Source organism: Mus pahari, chromosome 14 (genome assembly GCF_900095145.1).
Source record: "Mus pahari chromosome 14, PAHARI_EIJ_v1.1, whole genome shotgun sequence".
Lineage (NCBI taxonomy): Eukaryota > Metazoa > Chordata > Mammalia > Rodentia > Muridae > Mus > Mus pahari.
Window position 1 is genome coordinate 63,550,881 of NC_034603.1, and position 15,283 is coordinate 63,566,163.

At 49.0% G+C, this 15,283-nt stretch overlaps 1 protein-coding gene across 2 annotated transcripts in view; it reads left to right on the top strand.

The window, feature by feature from the left end:
• The first annotated feature begins 1,451 nt into the window (after positions 1-1,451).
• Positions 1,452-15,283, top strand: part of Ttll6 (tubulin tyrosine ligase like 6) — a 29,769-nt gene continuing 15,937 nt past the window's right edge. For both annotated transcript variants that reach the window (XM_021213464.1, XM_021213465.1), the window contains exons 1-9: positions 1,452-1,650; positions 1,713-1,853; positions 2,477-2,595; positions 2,715-2,845; positions 5,881-6,037; positions 6,780-6,923; positions 7,368-7,453; positions 11,969-12,194; positions 13,931-14,106. In XM_021213464.1, the coding sequence (XP_021069123.1) occupies positions 2,575-2,595; positions 2,715-2,845; positions 5,881-6,037; positions 6,780-6,923; positions 7,368-7,453; positions 11,969-12,194; positions 13,931-14,106 (941 nt within the window). In that variant the 5' untranslated portion in view covers positions 1,452-1,650; positions 1,713-1,853; positions 2,477-2,574. The remainder of the gene's footprint in view (positions 1,651-1,712; positions 1,854-2,476; positions 2,596-2,714; positions 2,846-5,880; positions 6,038-6,779; positions 6,924-7,367; positions 7,454-11,968; positions 12,195-13,930; positions 14,107-15,283) is intronic.

A 15,283-nucleotide genomic window follows, 5' to 3' on the forward strand; every position in this document is an offset into this window, starting at 1 on the left:
GAGAGAGAGAGAGAGAGAGACAGAGACAGAGACAGAGACAGAGACAGAGAGAGACAGAGAGACAGAGAGACAGAGAGACAGAGAGACAGAGAGACTCAGCAGTTAAGAGTACTAGTTTTCCAGAATTGTTGGGAATGGACATCTTTTGATTCACAGCCACCTATGCGTCTTATTCGTGCCTGCATCTTGTCTGTGGGAAACCGAATGCAGCACTGCAAGGGTTAACAGAACTCAGCCCACTTCCACTGCCCCCTCGGGACTCAGTCCCTCAGCTAGGAAAGGCTTGAAGCTGAGTTCTGAGGCTGTCTCCAGGCGCACACTCACTTTAATAATAAGATTGTTTACCAGGTGGTACAGCGCATAGCAGCTCGGCCTCTTTCAGAAAATCCCAGATGGCCAAAACCAAAGCTGGGGTTGGCTAGGTGAGTCCCCAAGGTCAGAGTCTTTGCCAAAGGTGGAACTAGCTCTCTCCCTGAGCGTGCACCAAGCGTCCATTTGGAGCGGGGAGCATTTTTTGCATTTTTTTTTATAAACTACAACCAGTTGTTTGGGAACGGACACGAGCAGGGGAGGATCGCCCCCTTCAGGTGGACCCACGCAACTGCTGATCGCTCTGCCTTCTCACCAGGGAGGACTGATGTTTCCCCGGAGCCTCCTCCAGGGCTAGGAAGATGCTACAGTGCCTGACTTCGGAAAGTGAGGAAGCGGCCGAAGAGAGGGAGGAGAGTTCCACAGAAGAGCTGGAGGAGCTAAAAGAATTTGTCACCCTGGCTTTTGTGAGAGAGAACACACAAAAGAGGCTCCAGAACGCACAGCAGCATGGCAAGAAAAAGAGGAAGAAAAAAAGGTTAGGATTGAAAAACGAGGAGTTTCGGGGGCGCGCGCGCGCGCGCGCGTGTGTGTATGTGTGTGTGTGTGTGTGTGTGTGTGTGTGTGTGTGTCTCCGAGGGAAGAAGACCTTGACTGATGAGAAGAAAGGGGACACAGGGCTTGTCTGGGTCACACCACTTTCAATGTTCTGTTTTATGGCATCCCATAATAGTGTGTATAACCTCGAATCACACCTTGTACTTTTCCTTCTATTTGTCTTTGCAATGCCTTTTAAAGACTGGGTGGAGAAGGGAGCTCCTTGCTGAAGGAGCAAGAAAAATTTCCCTTCCTAAGCACAAGCTCGTATGTGTCCTGGGAATTTCACATACTTGCAGTGTAACAGGACCACAGTGACTTGCCAGCCCCGGAGGCTGCAGCTTATGCATTCCGGTTCTGGGTTCAGACTCTGCTCTGCCTTGTGGGAGAGCTTGTCTACCTTCTAAATGGCTTCCCTTAATGGGGAGAAGAAGGTGACGATATTTTAGTCGAAAGTATGTGCCTTTTAAATTTTCTCAGAAAACAAACAAACAAACAAACAAACCAAAAACAAAACAAAAAATAAATAAAATAAAATTTCTGTCCCCAATAGGCTGATGGTGTACAAGTACAGGGACCACTGGGAGTGTAGCCTAGTGTCTAGTGCTTCCCTTTCAGCAGAAGGCCCTGGGTTCAAGTCCCATCACTGACAAAATGAAAAAGAGGTTGAGGCAATGATGTTAACATGAAATCGCAAGCAAAAGTAATTGTAACACATGGAGTAACGGAACTGTAAGGTGCATGGTTCCTACCACTCTGCGTCCTTTGTGCCTGCCTCAGATCTTAGTGTCGGGGAGGCCCCTCAGGCTTAGTGTAGCCGCTGGGACATGTGTCTCTGGCCCCAGCCCTGTGTTCTGGCCCGGGTATCTGTCTGTGTCTTGCTGTCTGCCCTTTTCTCTTTTCCAGATGATTGGTGATCAATCTATCCAACTGCCGGTATGACAGCGGTGAGCATCTGTGTTCAAGGGATCCATGATGGAGACAGAAGGGTGGGGAGGGGTCAGTCCTGGGCATGCCCGAGGGTGATAAACAGGGTCTCGGAATGCTTGGAAATCTCCTTCTGAAAACCACAGCGGCGGCGAGAACAGCCTATAGTCTTGCGTATTTACATACATGTTTGTTGACAGGGCTTCACTGTGTAGCTCAGGCTAGCTCAAGACTTCACTATATCAAATGCTGCCCCAACCCCTGCACCTGCCTCTGTACTAGTTTATCTCACTGATTAAGCCTGGCTCTAGATTATGGTTAAGGATTGGTTTACATCCAGGGTTTAATGTTTGGAGACAAGCTAGAGGACTCTTTCCTGGGAAAGGGAAGCCAGGGTGAGTCTAGCATTCACCCCACGTAGCCTCAGATGTACCCTTCAATAACGCGTCCATTCCCCACACTCTTTGTTCTGTCCACAAAGCAAAGATGGCTTCCAGTCCCAAGGAGCCAGCTTTCTAATTTCGATATTTAATCTGATCTGTGAGTTCATAGGAAAGGGACCTCCCAGCACAGAGCCCTTTCCTGCTTCTGTCCCTTGCCAGACCTTTTTTTTTTTGTTTTGTTTTCTTCAACTCCTTCACAGTGCGCAGGGCCGCCCAGCAATATGGCCTTCGAGAGGCGGGTGACAATGATGACTGGACTCTCTATTGGACCGACTACTCAGTGTCACTGGAGCGAGTGATGGAAATGAAGAGCTACCAGGTATGTCCCTCCCTGGACGTGTGGCATCTGGGCATTGGTGGTCCCGTTTGTATCGCTGGCTCTCCTAGCCCTGTTTCATCTCAGCCGGAATTGCTTATGAATTCCGGCTCCCTTTGCAGAAAATCAATCATTTTCCTGGGATGAGTGAGATCTGCCGCAAGGATTTGCTGGCCAGGAATATGAGCCGCATGCTAAAGCTGTTTCCTAAGGATTTCCACTTCTTCCCCAGGACTTGGTGTCTTCCTGCCGAGTGAGTGCCCACTACACCCACCCCTTTGCCACCTCCCATTGCTATTTTTTTCTCTCTTGCCCTGATTTCTCATCTGCCACAACCCTTTGGCATATGACCCTCTGTATTTCCCCCTACTGTTCAGGAAGAAAAAAAGAGTAAGGGTGTGTCCAAGGTTGAGAAAACACAGGCCCTACTATAAAATGAGCTGTCAATTAGGTAGGGGCTGGGCTGGGCGCCTTGGAGGTTGGACCCACAGTTAGGATGAAAGTTTGCTCTGCTCCCCGAAAGCTGCGGGGTTTGAACTTGTTCCAACCACCTGCCTGTGTAGTTCCTGAAATTTTAAGGAGAAAATGAGGTTGTGGTTGGCATCCAGAGTAAGAACAGAGAAGGCTGCCTAGCCTGTCCCATTCAATGCCACGGACAGCCACCAACCCTTTCTTTCAAAAGTAGACATCCACTCCCAATATAGGTAATTCTCTAGATCCTGCCCTGAGTAGCAAGGAAAACACAGAGAGATGACATGCGCGTGACCTGGGGTACGAAGAGAGTGTGTAAAGGGTGGTGACAGTGCAGTGTCACCTCAGAATCGTATTCAAATGGACCGAGAGAGGAGTTGGCAGCCAAGTCCCATGGCTGCTCTTGCAGACGACCCAGGTCTGGTTCCCAGCATAGCACATGCATACTTCTAGACGTTTTAAAAAAAAAAAAAAAGTAAAAGTAAAAAGAAAAATTTTTTTAAAAAGAATTATATTCACACTGCAAAGAATCCCATTCTCTTCTCCAAGTCTTCCCCAAACCAAGAGCCCTGGAGCATGCAGACTCCTCATAATGTGTCTGGAACAATCTTCAGGGCTAGCATCAACTTCAAAGGAAGCGTGTGTTAGCTGGGTGGTGCTGGTGCCGGCCTTCCTTTAATCTCAGCGCCAGAGAGGCAGAGGCAGAGGCAGGCATAATCTGTGATTTAGAGGCCAATCTGGTCTACAGAGTGAGTTCCAGGACAGCCAGAGCAATCATACAGAGAAACCCTGTCTCGAATTAAAAACAAAACAAAACAAAAACAAAAACAAAAACAAAAAATACAAAAAAAAAGCATTTAAAAGTGAGCTGGAGAGATGGCTTAGTGGTTAACAGCACTGACTGCTCTTCCAAGAGAACTTGGGATCAATTCCCAGCACCCACATGACGGCTCACAACTGTCTGTAACTCCAGGATTTGACACCCTCACATAGGTATACATGCATAAAAACACCAATGCACATAAAATATAAATGAATAAATAAACAAATAAGTAAGGACGATAACAGGAGCATCCAGATTTCACAGTCGTTGAAGGGCGTTGTATTTTCTGACTTCCTCAGTTGCACAAAAAATTCCTTTAAAGCATAAAACAATCTCTGAAACACCTATGGTCCATTGATTTGGCTTCTTTTCTGTTTGTTTGTTTATTTTTTGTTGTTGTTGTTCTCTTTTTTTTTAAAATTTTTTTAAATGTGCCTCACTAGGTGGTGATGACACACATCTTTTTTTTTTTTTTAAGATTTATTTATTTATATATGTAAGTACACTGTAGCTGTCTTCAGACACTCTAGAAGAGGGCACCAGATCTTGTTATGGATGGTTATGAGCCACCATGTGGTTGCTGGGATTTGAACTCAGGACCTTCGGAAGAGCAGTCGGTGCTCTTACCCACTGAGCCATGTCACCAGCCCTGTTGTTCTCTCTCTCTCTCTTTTTTTTTTCCTTCTTGTAATTTTTTTTTTTTTTTTTTGTTTTTTTTGGAAAAGGGTTTCTCTGTATAGCCCTGGCTGTCCTGGAACTCACTCTGTAGACCAGGCTGGCCTCGAACTCAGAAATCTGCCTGCCTCTGCCTCCCACGTGCTGGGATTAAAGGCGTGCGCCACCACCGCCCGTCTCTATTTCTTGAGAGACAACCTCACCATAAGCCAAGGCTAGCCCAAACTCTCAGTCCATCTGCTTCAGTTCTCTGTGTCTTAGGCATATAGGTACATACTACCACGTTCAATTCTAATATGGTGTCCTTCTTTCTTCTAAGTACACTTTGTTTTATTTTTGTTTTGTGTTTTTAGACATAGCATCAAGAGTAGTAGCCCAGGGTATCCTTGAATTTGCTATGTAAATAAGGATGTTCTTGAGCTGCTGATCTCCTGCCTCCCACCTCTTGATTGCTAGGATTACAGACCTGCGCTATTACACCCAGTTTATATAGGGGCAGAGATGAAACCTAGAGCTTCAGGCACGCTAGGCCTGCATCTGGCCTACATCCCCTCCCTCAGCATCCTTTCTTCAGGGCACCCAAGGGTGTGGCTTGACTTCCTGTCCTCCTGGCTTAAGGGGAAGTATCACGGTGAGTCACTGGAGTCCAGATGAGAAGGTGGTCCTAGCTCAGGGCTCAAGCTGGAAGCAAAACTTCCATTCTCTCGTGTGTAAACCCAAGTCAAACTACCTGGGGCACGTCACACAGCTCTGCCCAATTTATACGATACAACAAAGGACCGCATGTGACAGGTCTCATTATTCACATGGTGTAGGTAACGGAGACGAGGAGGTGAAGCCAATAAAGCAATAAAGAAGTGGTGTTGTCTAGGTTTGAATCCAGGATGAATTTCCTTTAAAGCTTAATGGTTTAATGTCTCTATGGCTGGATCACTGAGCATCTGTCTGTCAACACCAGGACCTTATGGTAGCTTCTCTTTTCTGTTTTGTTTCTATAAAGAGCCTCCAGGGGCTAGAGAAAAATGTGGCTGAGGACTTAAGAGCACTGACTGGTCTCACAGAGGACCCAGGTTCGATTCCCAGCTTGCATATATATGGTGCCTCACAGCTGTCTGTGACTCCAGTTCCAGGGGATCTGACGCCCTCTTCTGGCCTCCCCCTGGTACCAGGCCCAGACTGGCAGAGATACGGTGCACAGACATTTACGCACAGACAAAACATCCATGCACATAACATAAATCAAAATAAATACAGCTTAGTTTTCCTTGTCCTAGTTCCCAGGCTAAAAGGTGTGTCTTGTCTCCTCCCTGCTGTGACAGCTGGGGAGATTTGCAGACTTACAGCAGGACAAGAAAAAATAAGACTTACATTTGTAAGCCGGACTCGGGCTGCCAAGGGAGAGGCATATTCATTACCCGGTCGGTGAAAGAAATCAAGCCAGGGGAGGATATGATCTGCCAGCTTTATATTTCAAAGGTACTTCCCGCGCTGTGACTGGGTATTGATTGGCCACAGTGGCCTCAGGCTCTGTGAAATGAAGTCAGTGGAAGGCAGAGGTGGAGATGAAACTGAGCTGGTCTCCTGCCTTGGATGTGATCAGTCCCAAACCTTCTGAGTCACAATGTCCCTCACCCTTGCCCAGTCCACCACTGATCTGGACTCACCAGGCCGACCTCTCCCTCAAATGGCTGAAAGCTTGGCTTGTGGAGGCCCTGCCTCATTTGGGAGAGGGGAGTCATCTAAGGAAGCTTGCAGTCACCAACTTTTCTCCCTGACTGACCACATGTGATATAGCCCACTGCAGGGAGGGGTCCTTCTAGAAGCATGGGGGAGGGGAAGGGGAAAGCGCTGGCCTCCCCAAGACAAAATGTCCAAGAGCCACTTGCAGGAAGACTCTTGGAGAAGGCAGCAGTGAGTGATGTAGCCCTGGGAGCCGTGTACCCCATTCAAGAAGGACTCTGTAGCTTTGTTCACCTGCTGAGACATCTGTTAGAGAGAGTTGCTTGAAGCATTTGCTAGCTCTGGAGCTAAAGGCGCCCTGTGGTTTGGTGACAACCCCAAGGTCACCTGTCAGGTCCTAAAGCCCAAATCAGTTGCTCCCACTCCCCACCCTGGGCAAGCCTGCTCTTTACACATGAGGACAAGGTGGGAGCTAGACATCTTCACCTGTGATTGCCACCTGTGACACGTGCATGACTTCTCTCCTCCCCACACCCAGCCCTTCATCATCGACGGGTTCAAGTTTGACCTTCGGGTTTATGTGCTGGTGACCTCCTGTGACCCTCTCAGGGTTTTTGTGTACAATGAAGGACTGGCTCGCTTTGCCACCACCTCTTACTCCCACCCCAACCTAGACAACCTGGTGAGTTGATGGGAGTACCCCTTGCCCTTCCTCCTTAGCAGGATAACATCCTCAGATTCTGGGGAACTGGCAAGCATCAGATGAGGGGTGACTGTGGTCCAGATTCCACCGGGTGTCTCATTCCATCCTGCTAGGAGCCCTCCAACACCAGAGCTACAGTGCAAAGGTGCTCGAGAAGTGAAGGATATGTTTCTCTAGTAGCCCTGCTTCTGATCTTCCTGTCCTCTCCGTCTCAGAAAGAGCTGGAGTCTCTTATACTCTGGGATATGGGATATCCATTTCACCTTCTGTTTGTCCCTTTGCTTATGCCTATAAATTCCTTCCCCCGCCCCTCCCGTTAAGCCTCGGGGACTATGGGAGTTGGGTGAGGGCTGTGCGTGGTGCATGAAGACCCAGAAAGCCCGTGCCTCAGCCTGACCCACGGTCTTATGTCTCTCTCCCCAGGATGAGATCTGTATGCACCTGACTAACTATTCTATTAACAAGCACAGTTCCAACTTCGTTCAAGACGCCTTTTCTGGCAGCAAGAGGTAAGAGGGCTGCTTCCTCATCTTTCCAGGCTTCTACCTAAACCCACTCAGTCCCTGCCAGTAGGGCCATCTTGGGTCACGTGACCTCTGCAAAGTCTGCTTTGCCTCTCAGCCCAGAGCAGACACTTCATGTCAGCTCTCTGGACTGTTAATCATTAAAAGGAGGCCATGCTGTAAACCCCGGGAGGCTGGGAGGAGGGAGATAAACACAAACCGTTTCCCCAGCAGAACACATACACACACCAAAACATACCTTGTTACAGTTGCCCTCCTGACATTTCCAGATCAACAGACTTTATTGATTGCTAGAGTGCCAAGGGAGAAAGACTTACCAGCTGTGATTCCTTGGTCTGTAGTTCCCTGGGGTGTTGCTCCATTACAAATTCTCAACTGATGTGTCATGACGCCCTGGAGTCAACCTGACTTGTGGCTATCCAGCCTTCAGATTGGGGAAAATACGGGATTCCTAAGGGTTTGGTTTTCTTCCCCCCCGGCAGCTTTTCTACTCAAGCTATTGATACATCAGCTTGCATTTGAGTCCATGTGTAGCTGGGCAGAGATGGGCAGAGATGGGCAGATAGCCGGTGCCGAAGGACTTCGTGTTGGGTTTTCAACACCACACTGTGGCCAAGGCACAGTGCCCAGAGGTGGAGAGTGGTGTTAGGTCCTGTTATTGTTTCCTAGATGAGGAAACTGAGTCTCAAGGAAGGGTCAAGTTGCCTGAGGTCACACAGCTCTTGAGTGATACAGTTGGGTCGGACAGCTGTGTCCTCTGTGCCAGCCACAAGACTCATGGGTCAGGGAGGCATGGGCCATTTCAGTACATGGACTGTTACTAGTGTAGGCTGCTTGGAAGGAGGGGACACACACACACACACACACACACACACACACACACACACACACGGCTGGGGATGTTCCTTGTGTGTTTGTGTGTATATATGTGTGTATGTGTTATGTGCATATATATGTGTAGTATGTATACATGTGTGCAGTTGTGCATGTGTTTGTGTGTGTGTGTTATGTGTAGTGTATACCTGTGTGTATTTGTGTATCTGCATGTGTGTGAATTCTGCATATATGTGTGTACATGTATATATATGTGTGTGTGTGTGTTTGTGTCTATTATATGTGTGTGCATGTGAGTATTTGTTTGTTTGTTTTTGTTGTTGTTTTGTTTTTTTTGAGACAAGGTTTCTCTGTATAGCCCTGGCTGTCCTGGAACTCACTTTGTAGACCAGGCTGGCCTTGAACTCAGAAATCTAACTTCCCCAGCCTCCCAAGTGCTGGGATTAAAGGTGTGTGCCACCATGCCTGGCGCATGTGGGTATTTGTATGTGTGTATGTGTGGTGTACTAGAGCTGGCCTCAAACTTGATTATAGTGGAAGATGCTTTTATCTCCTGATCTTCTTGCCTTTACTTCCCCAAGTGTTTTAGAGAAAAGTCTAGATACGTAGCTAAGGCTGGCCTAGAACTCACTCTGTAGCCCAGGGTAGCTTCAAACCCCGACTCTTCCGCCCTTAAAGGTATGCATTGCAATGCCCAACTTCAATCGTCCCCGGTCCCCCTTTCTTAGATGACACCAGTCCCATGTTGTCTGAAACTCTTGTCACTTGCTCTTTCTACCCAGATGGATCCTGCACTGGTTCAGCATCCCTGGTGGGGGGGCACCTAGCACGTCACTGTCACCCCCTCTTTGATGTTTGCCCATTGAGTAAGCCTCCACAAATTGCTTTGTCTCTGAGCCTCCATTCCTGGGTTTTAGGATACAGCCAATGATCTAACCTGCCTTGTCCTTCCCTCTTTACTGGGTCCCTGTGAGACTCAGATGACCCATGCTACAGCTCAGTCTTGTTACCATTAGTGTTCTGTAGTCCTAGGGCCTTCTTTTATGAGACATGATGTCATTGCCAGGCATTGTGGTGTGGTTGACATACAGTGGAGCTGGGTCCTAGCATTCGGGAGCTCTCAGACTGAGGCAGGAGGATTATAAGTTTCAGGCAAGCTTGGGCTATACAGTGAGACCCTGGAGTCAGAGATAGGAATAGAGACAGAGATAGAGATAGGAGAGGCGTGAGGGAGAAAGGAAAGAAAGAGGAGGGAGAGAGGGATGGAGGGAGGGAAGAAGAAAGAAGAGAGAGAGAGAAAATATAAATTTTAAAACATTGAAACCAACCAGGCCTCAGGCCCTCAGGCTCTGATGGTCAGGGTGTTGTGAGGACGGCCAGACCAAACTAAAATGTAGACACTTCTGATAATATCCCCCCCCCAGCAGTAGAATTCAATCCAAGGCCTCACACATTGCTAAACAAGTGTTCTAGCCTAGAGATCACACCCCTCCCGACCCTCACGGCCCAGCCTCTGTGCTTTCCCTGCTCTGGCCTCTCTCTCCCTGTCCACCCTCCGACTGCCCCTCCCAGGGGCTCAGCTCTGTCCTCTCCTGGCTCAGCCTCGCTCCCCTAGAGACCCATCTCTTCTCAGCTCTGCAAGTGTTGCCAGAGAGAGCCTGATTTTATAATAGAGCCACACCCACAAACCCTTTCAGCCATGCAAAGATTAATCCACTTAAGAGGGCAGAGCCCTCCCAAAGGTCAGGTCTCCTAACACTCCAGCAATGGGGGCCAAGTTTCTAACACTTGAGCTCAGAGGAACGCATTCAGCCCATATGTCCTGGCCTTCAGTATGTCCCTTCCCCTCCTTCTCTCTCTCTCTCTCTCTCTCTCTCTCTCTCTCTCTCTCTCTCTCTCTCTCTCTCTCCCCCCCCCCTGTTTTGAGAGCCCACCTCCTCATCTGCCGAGACACAAGACAGTTTTCTCATGTTAACTATCTTGCCTCCTCAAAGTTGCCAATAGGTCCAGTGCACCCCCATTTTTGCCTTGACCTTCCCACTGGGGTTCAAGGTCAGCAGGAGCAAGAATCCAGTTGGAGAGGAAAAGAGAGAAAATGTGTGAGCCTGGAGGGCCTCTGAGCAGACGCCAGACATCATCTTTCAGTGTGCCTGGCACACGCCTGGTGTTACAGTGAACCGAGTCACCGTGGAGCTTTAGAAAATTGCCAGGCAGAGTGTGATCATGGTGATGGGTGTTGAGTCATCAAGAAAGGGTTGTGTTGTGTTTTGTAACACGTGTTATAGGAAATCAGGGAACTGTGTAGTCTATTCCAGGAAACTTTATTTCCCAATTAGGCAAATTAAAAGTTTTTTTTTTTCCACTAGAAAGGCTCGGCTTTCAACAATCTGGAAAATCTGTCTGTGCAGAACAGTTCTACCTGACAAAGGTGGGCAGAGACGTGCCTTTGTGCTGGGAGGCCTCTGTCTGTCTGTCCTTCTCTAGACACATACTGGGTGCTTCACCTGCTTTGACACATTCCGAGGTCCTCAGGCTTCCTATGACAGAGGTGGCAGTTGCACAGTTGGTCACTTGTTCGGCAGTCCCTCCCCACAAGTTCCTTGGCTGGCAGGCCAGCTCCTTCTTCTTTGACCCGTCATGGGAGCACAGTGAAATGGCTTTTTTAAAAATAATTTTTAAAGCCAGGCGGTGATGGAGCATTTAATCCCAGCACTCAGAAGGCAGAGACAGGTGGATCTCCAAGTTTGAGGCCAGCCTCATCTACAGAGTGAGTTCCAGGACAGCCTGGGCTACACAGAGAAACCTTGTCTTGAAAAAAAAAATGTAATTATATTTGTTTATTTGGGGGAGGGGGTACATACCATGATACCACTGGGCACACGTGGAGGTCAGAGGAAAATCTGCAGGAATCAGTTCTTCCTTCCCACGTGTGGACGCTGGAGATCAATCTCTGGCCATCAGACTTGGCAGGTGACTCTGACAGGGTAGCCAGGCACCTCAGACTACCCAAGACAGAGGTTTCCTGGAATGTGGGGCTTTATGTTTAAATTGGGGACAGTATGGTTTGCTTGGGACAGCTTCCTCTAGGTGTGGAAATGCCGTGGGCCTGCTGACCTCTGTGGGCAGCCCCAAAGCAGGACTTTGTTTTAGGGTTCCTAGAATCTCAGGAGATTGAAGTGTGACCAAGGTGCCATTGTTCTTCGAAGGCTCCCGACTTATTTCTAAAGGTCACCAAAGGCCGAGAAACCATTGCTGCTGAAGCAAACTAATAATGTGAGGAGAGAGAGAGAGAGAGAGAGAGAGAGAGAGAGAGAGAGAGAGAGAGAGAGAGAGAGACTGATTGTCTCTGCATATGCACATTCATTTCATTCTCTTGGTTCTCCAACCGATACTCAGCCAACTCTTTCTTCAGCCCACGTATGTTTCTTAGAATGTTCTCAGGCTGTGTACCCCGAGGTTCTGAGGCCTGAGGAGTCTGGGCCTGTGACTCCTACCGGAACACCTCCATTCGGATCCAGCCCTGGTGTCACTCTGGCTTCTGGGTGTTCTTCCCCACTGCGTGCGGCTGGAGCCTTACCATTTTCAGAATTTCCTGGCTTTTGCCGTGCCAAGGCATCGGTGGACCAGGAGTGATTCCCCTCCCTCATGCACCATGTCCCCCTTCAGGAAACTCTCCACCTTCAACTCGTACATGAAGACCCACGGCTACGACGTGGAGCAGATCTGGAGGGGCATCGAGGACGTCATCATCAAGACGCTCATATCCGCTCACCCGGTCATCAAACACAACTACCACACCTGCTTCCCCAGCCACACGCTCAACAGCGCCTGCTTTGAAATCCTGGGCTTTGACATCCTGTTGGACCGGAAACTCAAACCCTGGCTACTGGAGGTAGGGAAGTTGGAGGGGGGGGCTGTAAACTGTTCTCCCATTTCCGGGTCAGCCAGCTTCGGGGACTGTGCCTTCCTGGTTCACCTGGATTAGTTGAATGAATTGACTTCCCCACGAGGATGTCACGCTTAGCTGAGGAATGGCCACCAGAGGGGGGTAGACGGCTGGGAATTGTGCCTTCCTGAGGTCCAACCAGATTTGCGGCGATGGCCGCCACTCTCAGGCAGAGTGATTGTGAAGACCCGCTCTGCTTCCGGTGTGTCCCACAGAGAGGCTGCGCCTTCTTAAAACTTGGTTGCTAGTGATTGGTTTCAAATGGGAGCAGCTTTGCCTGGCTCTCAGAGACCTGAGCTACCCAGTTCCAAGCCCCGACATAGACAGCTCTGTGGTGAGGGTGGGGAAGCACAATCCCATGCCCTGGGTCGGAAGAGGAAGAGGTTTCTGAGAGGTTTCCCTTCCCGATTAGATTCCATAGCCAGCTTAAGCCACCATCCAGTGAGCACGAGGGACAAGGACGTCGAATTCTGGGGGCTCTTCCCTCCCGCACACTCCACCCGTATTCTCAGGCTGGTGAAGGGGGTGGAGTGGGGGACACTATTTGGAGCTCCTACCCAAGGACAGAATGAGGTGGCAGCACAAGCCCCAGAAGCTGCTGGCACGCCACAAATGTCACACTGTTCCTCTGAACAAAATGGACTCTTCTGGGGGCGGGCGGGAACTGGTCTTCTAACTGCCTCCTTTTTCTCCTTCAGTCCTGATTGGCTTCTAGAAAGAATCACTCTGTTTCCAAACTTTGAACTGACTTCTGAATTTCCCTCTGTATTTTCTTTCAGCCTCCACCGACCCTTTTCCTCACCCAGTAGTCCTGTCAGACCCAGAACTCACTCTGTAGACCAGGCTGGCCTTGAACTCACAGAGCTCCACCTGCCTCCCAAGTGCGGGGATTAGAGAGCATGTGCCACTTTCTCTGGTGTTCTTTTCTTGTTTTCCTCTCCTCTCCCCCCTCCTCCTCCACCTCTCTCATCTTCTCTTCCCCATTCCTTCTTTCCCTCATTCCTACCAACCTTCCTTCTTTCCTACCTTTTTTTTTTTTCCCTTGTTTGTTTGTTTGAAATAGGTGCTGCTTTATAGCACAAACTATCCTGGAGCTTACTGTGTTTTAGCCTTAAACTTGTGGCAATTCTCTTGCCTCAGCCTCCTGAGGGGGATTTACAAGCATGGACCACTTATGTCTGGGTAAACCCTTAGATCTCTGCCTTCATCCCCAGTGTGTGTAGAGCACAGTATATGAGAAGGAATTCAGGCCTGCCCATACCCATGAGTACATAGAGAGAGAACTCTTCTTGCTTCCAAAGGAGAAAGGACTGAAATAAAGAGCTGGCTAGAAGAGTGGTGCAGCCTTTGATCCCAGCACTTAGGGAGCTGAGGCAGGTGCATCACTGTGAGTTCCAGGTCAGCCTGGTGTATGTAGGTCCAGGCTAGCTAAGGCTACATAGAGAGACCCTGTCTCGGAAACAAACAGAAACCCACTTGGTTACCCTAGAGGGAATTCCACTTCCTGCCTTCTCTGCTTTCGTCACAGTGACTCCAGTCTAGACCTCTCCCAGCTCTGTCTCACACACACAACCAGGGCTGTGAAGCCGGCTTTGGCGGTGGTACCTAGAAGTGGAGTTTTGGTGTCATCTCTGCTTTCCAATTGGTCAGCCCCATCCCTAACCGATGTCTTCTCTTCACAGGTCAACCATTCTCCAAGCTTCTCCACTGACTCCAAGTTGGATAAAGAGGTGAAAGACAGCCTGCTCTATGATGCGTTGGTCCTCATCAACCTGGGGAACTGTGACAAAAAGAAAGTCTTGGAGGAGGAGAGACAGCGGGGACGGTTCCTGCAGCAGTGTCCAAATCGGGAGATCAGGTAGAGCAGAGCTGCTGGCTCCAGGCCGCCCGTTCTCATCCCGCCTGGCCTTCAGTTAAGACTGCCTGTCCTGGGCTGGGTTGTGACTAAAGTCTGCTGACTCCTCAGACTCTTTGTCACTCTTCAGGGGTTTGGGGAATCTGGTGAAGTGGAACTAGGTAGACGTAAGATATTAGGGGGACTGAATTACATCATCCATGAGAAGCCTCACCTCGTACCTGGCACCAGTTTGTGAGAGATTGTTAAGGTCCTTGACTGTTGGGCCAGTGAGCTGGCTCAGTAGGTAGAGTCACTCTCAAGCTTTGCATGGTGGCACAACCCTTGGGAGGGAGAGGCAGGTGGATCTCTGTGAGTTCAAGTTGAGCCTGGTCTACAGAGAGAGAGTTCCAGGGTAGCTGGGGCTACACAGAGAAACCCTGTCTTAAACAAAAGCAACCAACCAGCCAAACAAAAAGAAAAGGAAAGAAAAGAAAAGAAAAGAAAGAAAAGAAAAGGCATTTTTCCATCAGTCGAATGGCCTGGATCCCATCCCTAGATCCCATAGGACAGAAGGAGAGAACCAACTTCTACAACCAATCCTTTGACCTCCATGTACCCTCTGTGGTGTGTATATGCATATGCATAACAGATACACACTAAATAAATGAATGTGAAAAAAAAAATTCCTAACTGCATTTTATTGTACTTGGCTAGCAAGCTGAGGTCCTAGGAGAGAAAGACAGGACACACACACACACACACACACACACACACACACACACACATGTTGGGGGTAGCCTGTGCATGCTTGTGCAGAGAACATCAAGCACTCTGTCACTCTCTACCTCATTCCTTTGAGACAAGTCCCTCACTGACTCCCCCGCTGGACTGTTGGCCAGCATCCGGTTTCAGGCTGTTGTGAGTGCATGAGGAGGCATGCGAGGCCACGCCCAGCTTTCTAGGAGAATACTGGGATCAAGCTCTTGTAAGGTCTCTCCAGCCCCGAGCCCTGCTTTTTATATTTTTGTTTGTTTGCTTGCTTTTGTTTGTTCTTCTTGGGGTTGTTGTTGTTGTTGTTGTTGTTGTTGTTGTTGGGGATAGTATCTAGTGTACCTCAGGTTCCCATAGAACTTGCGACCCTCAGGCTGCCTCAGCTTTGAAAGTGCTGGGATTCCAGATGTATATCACTATGCCCAAC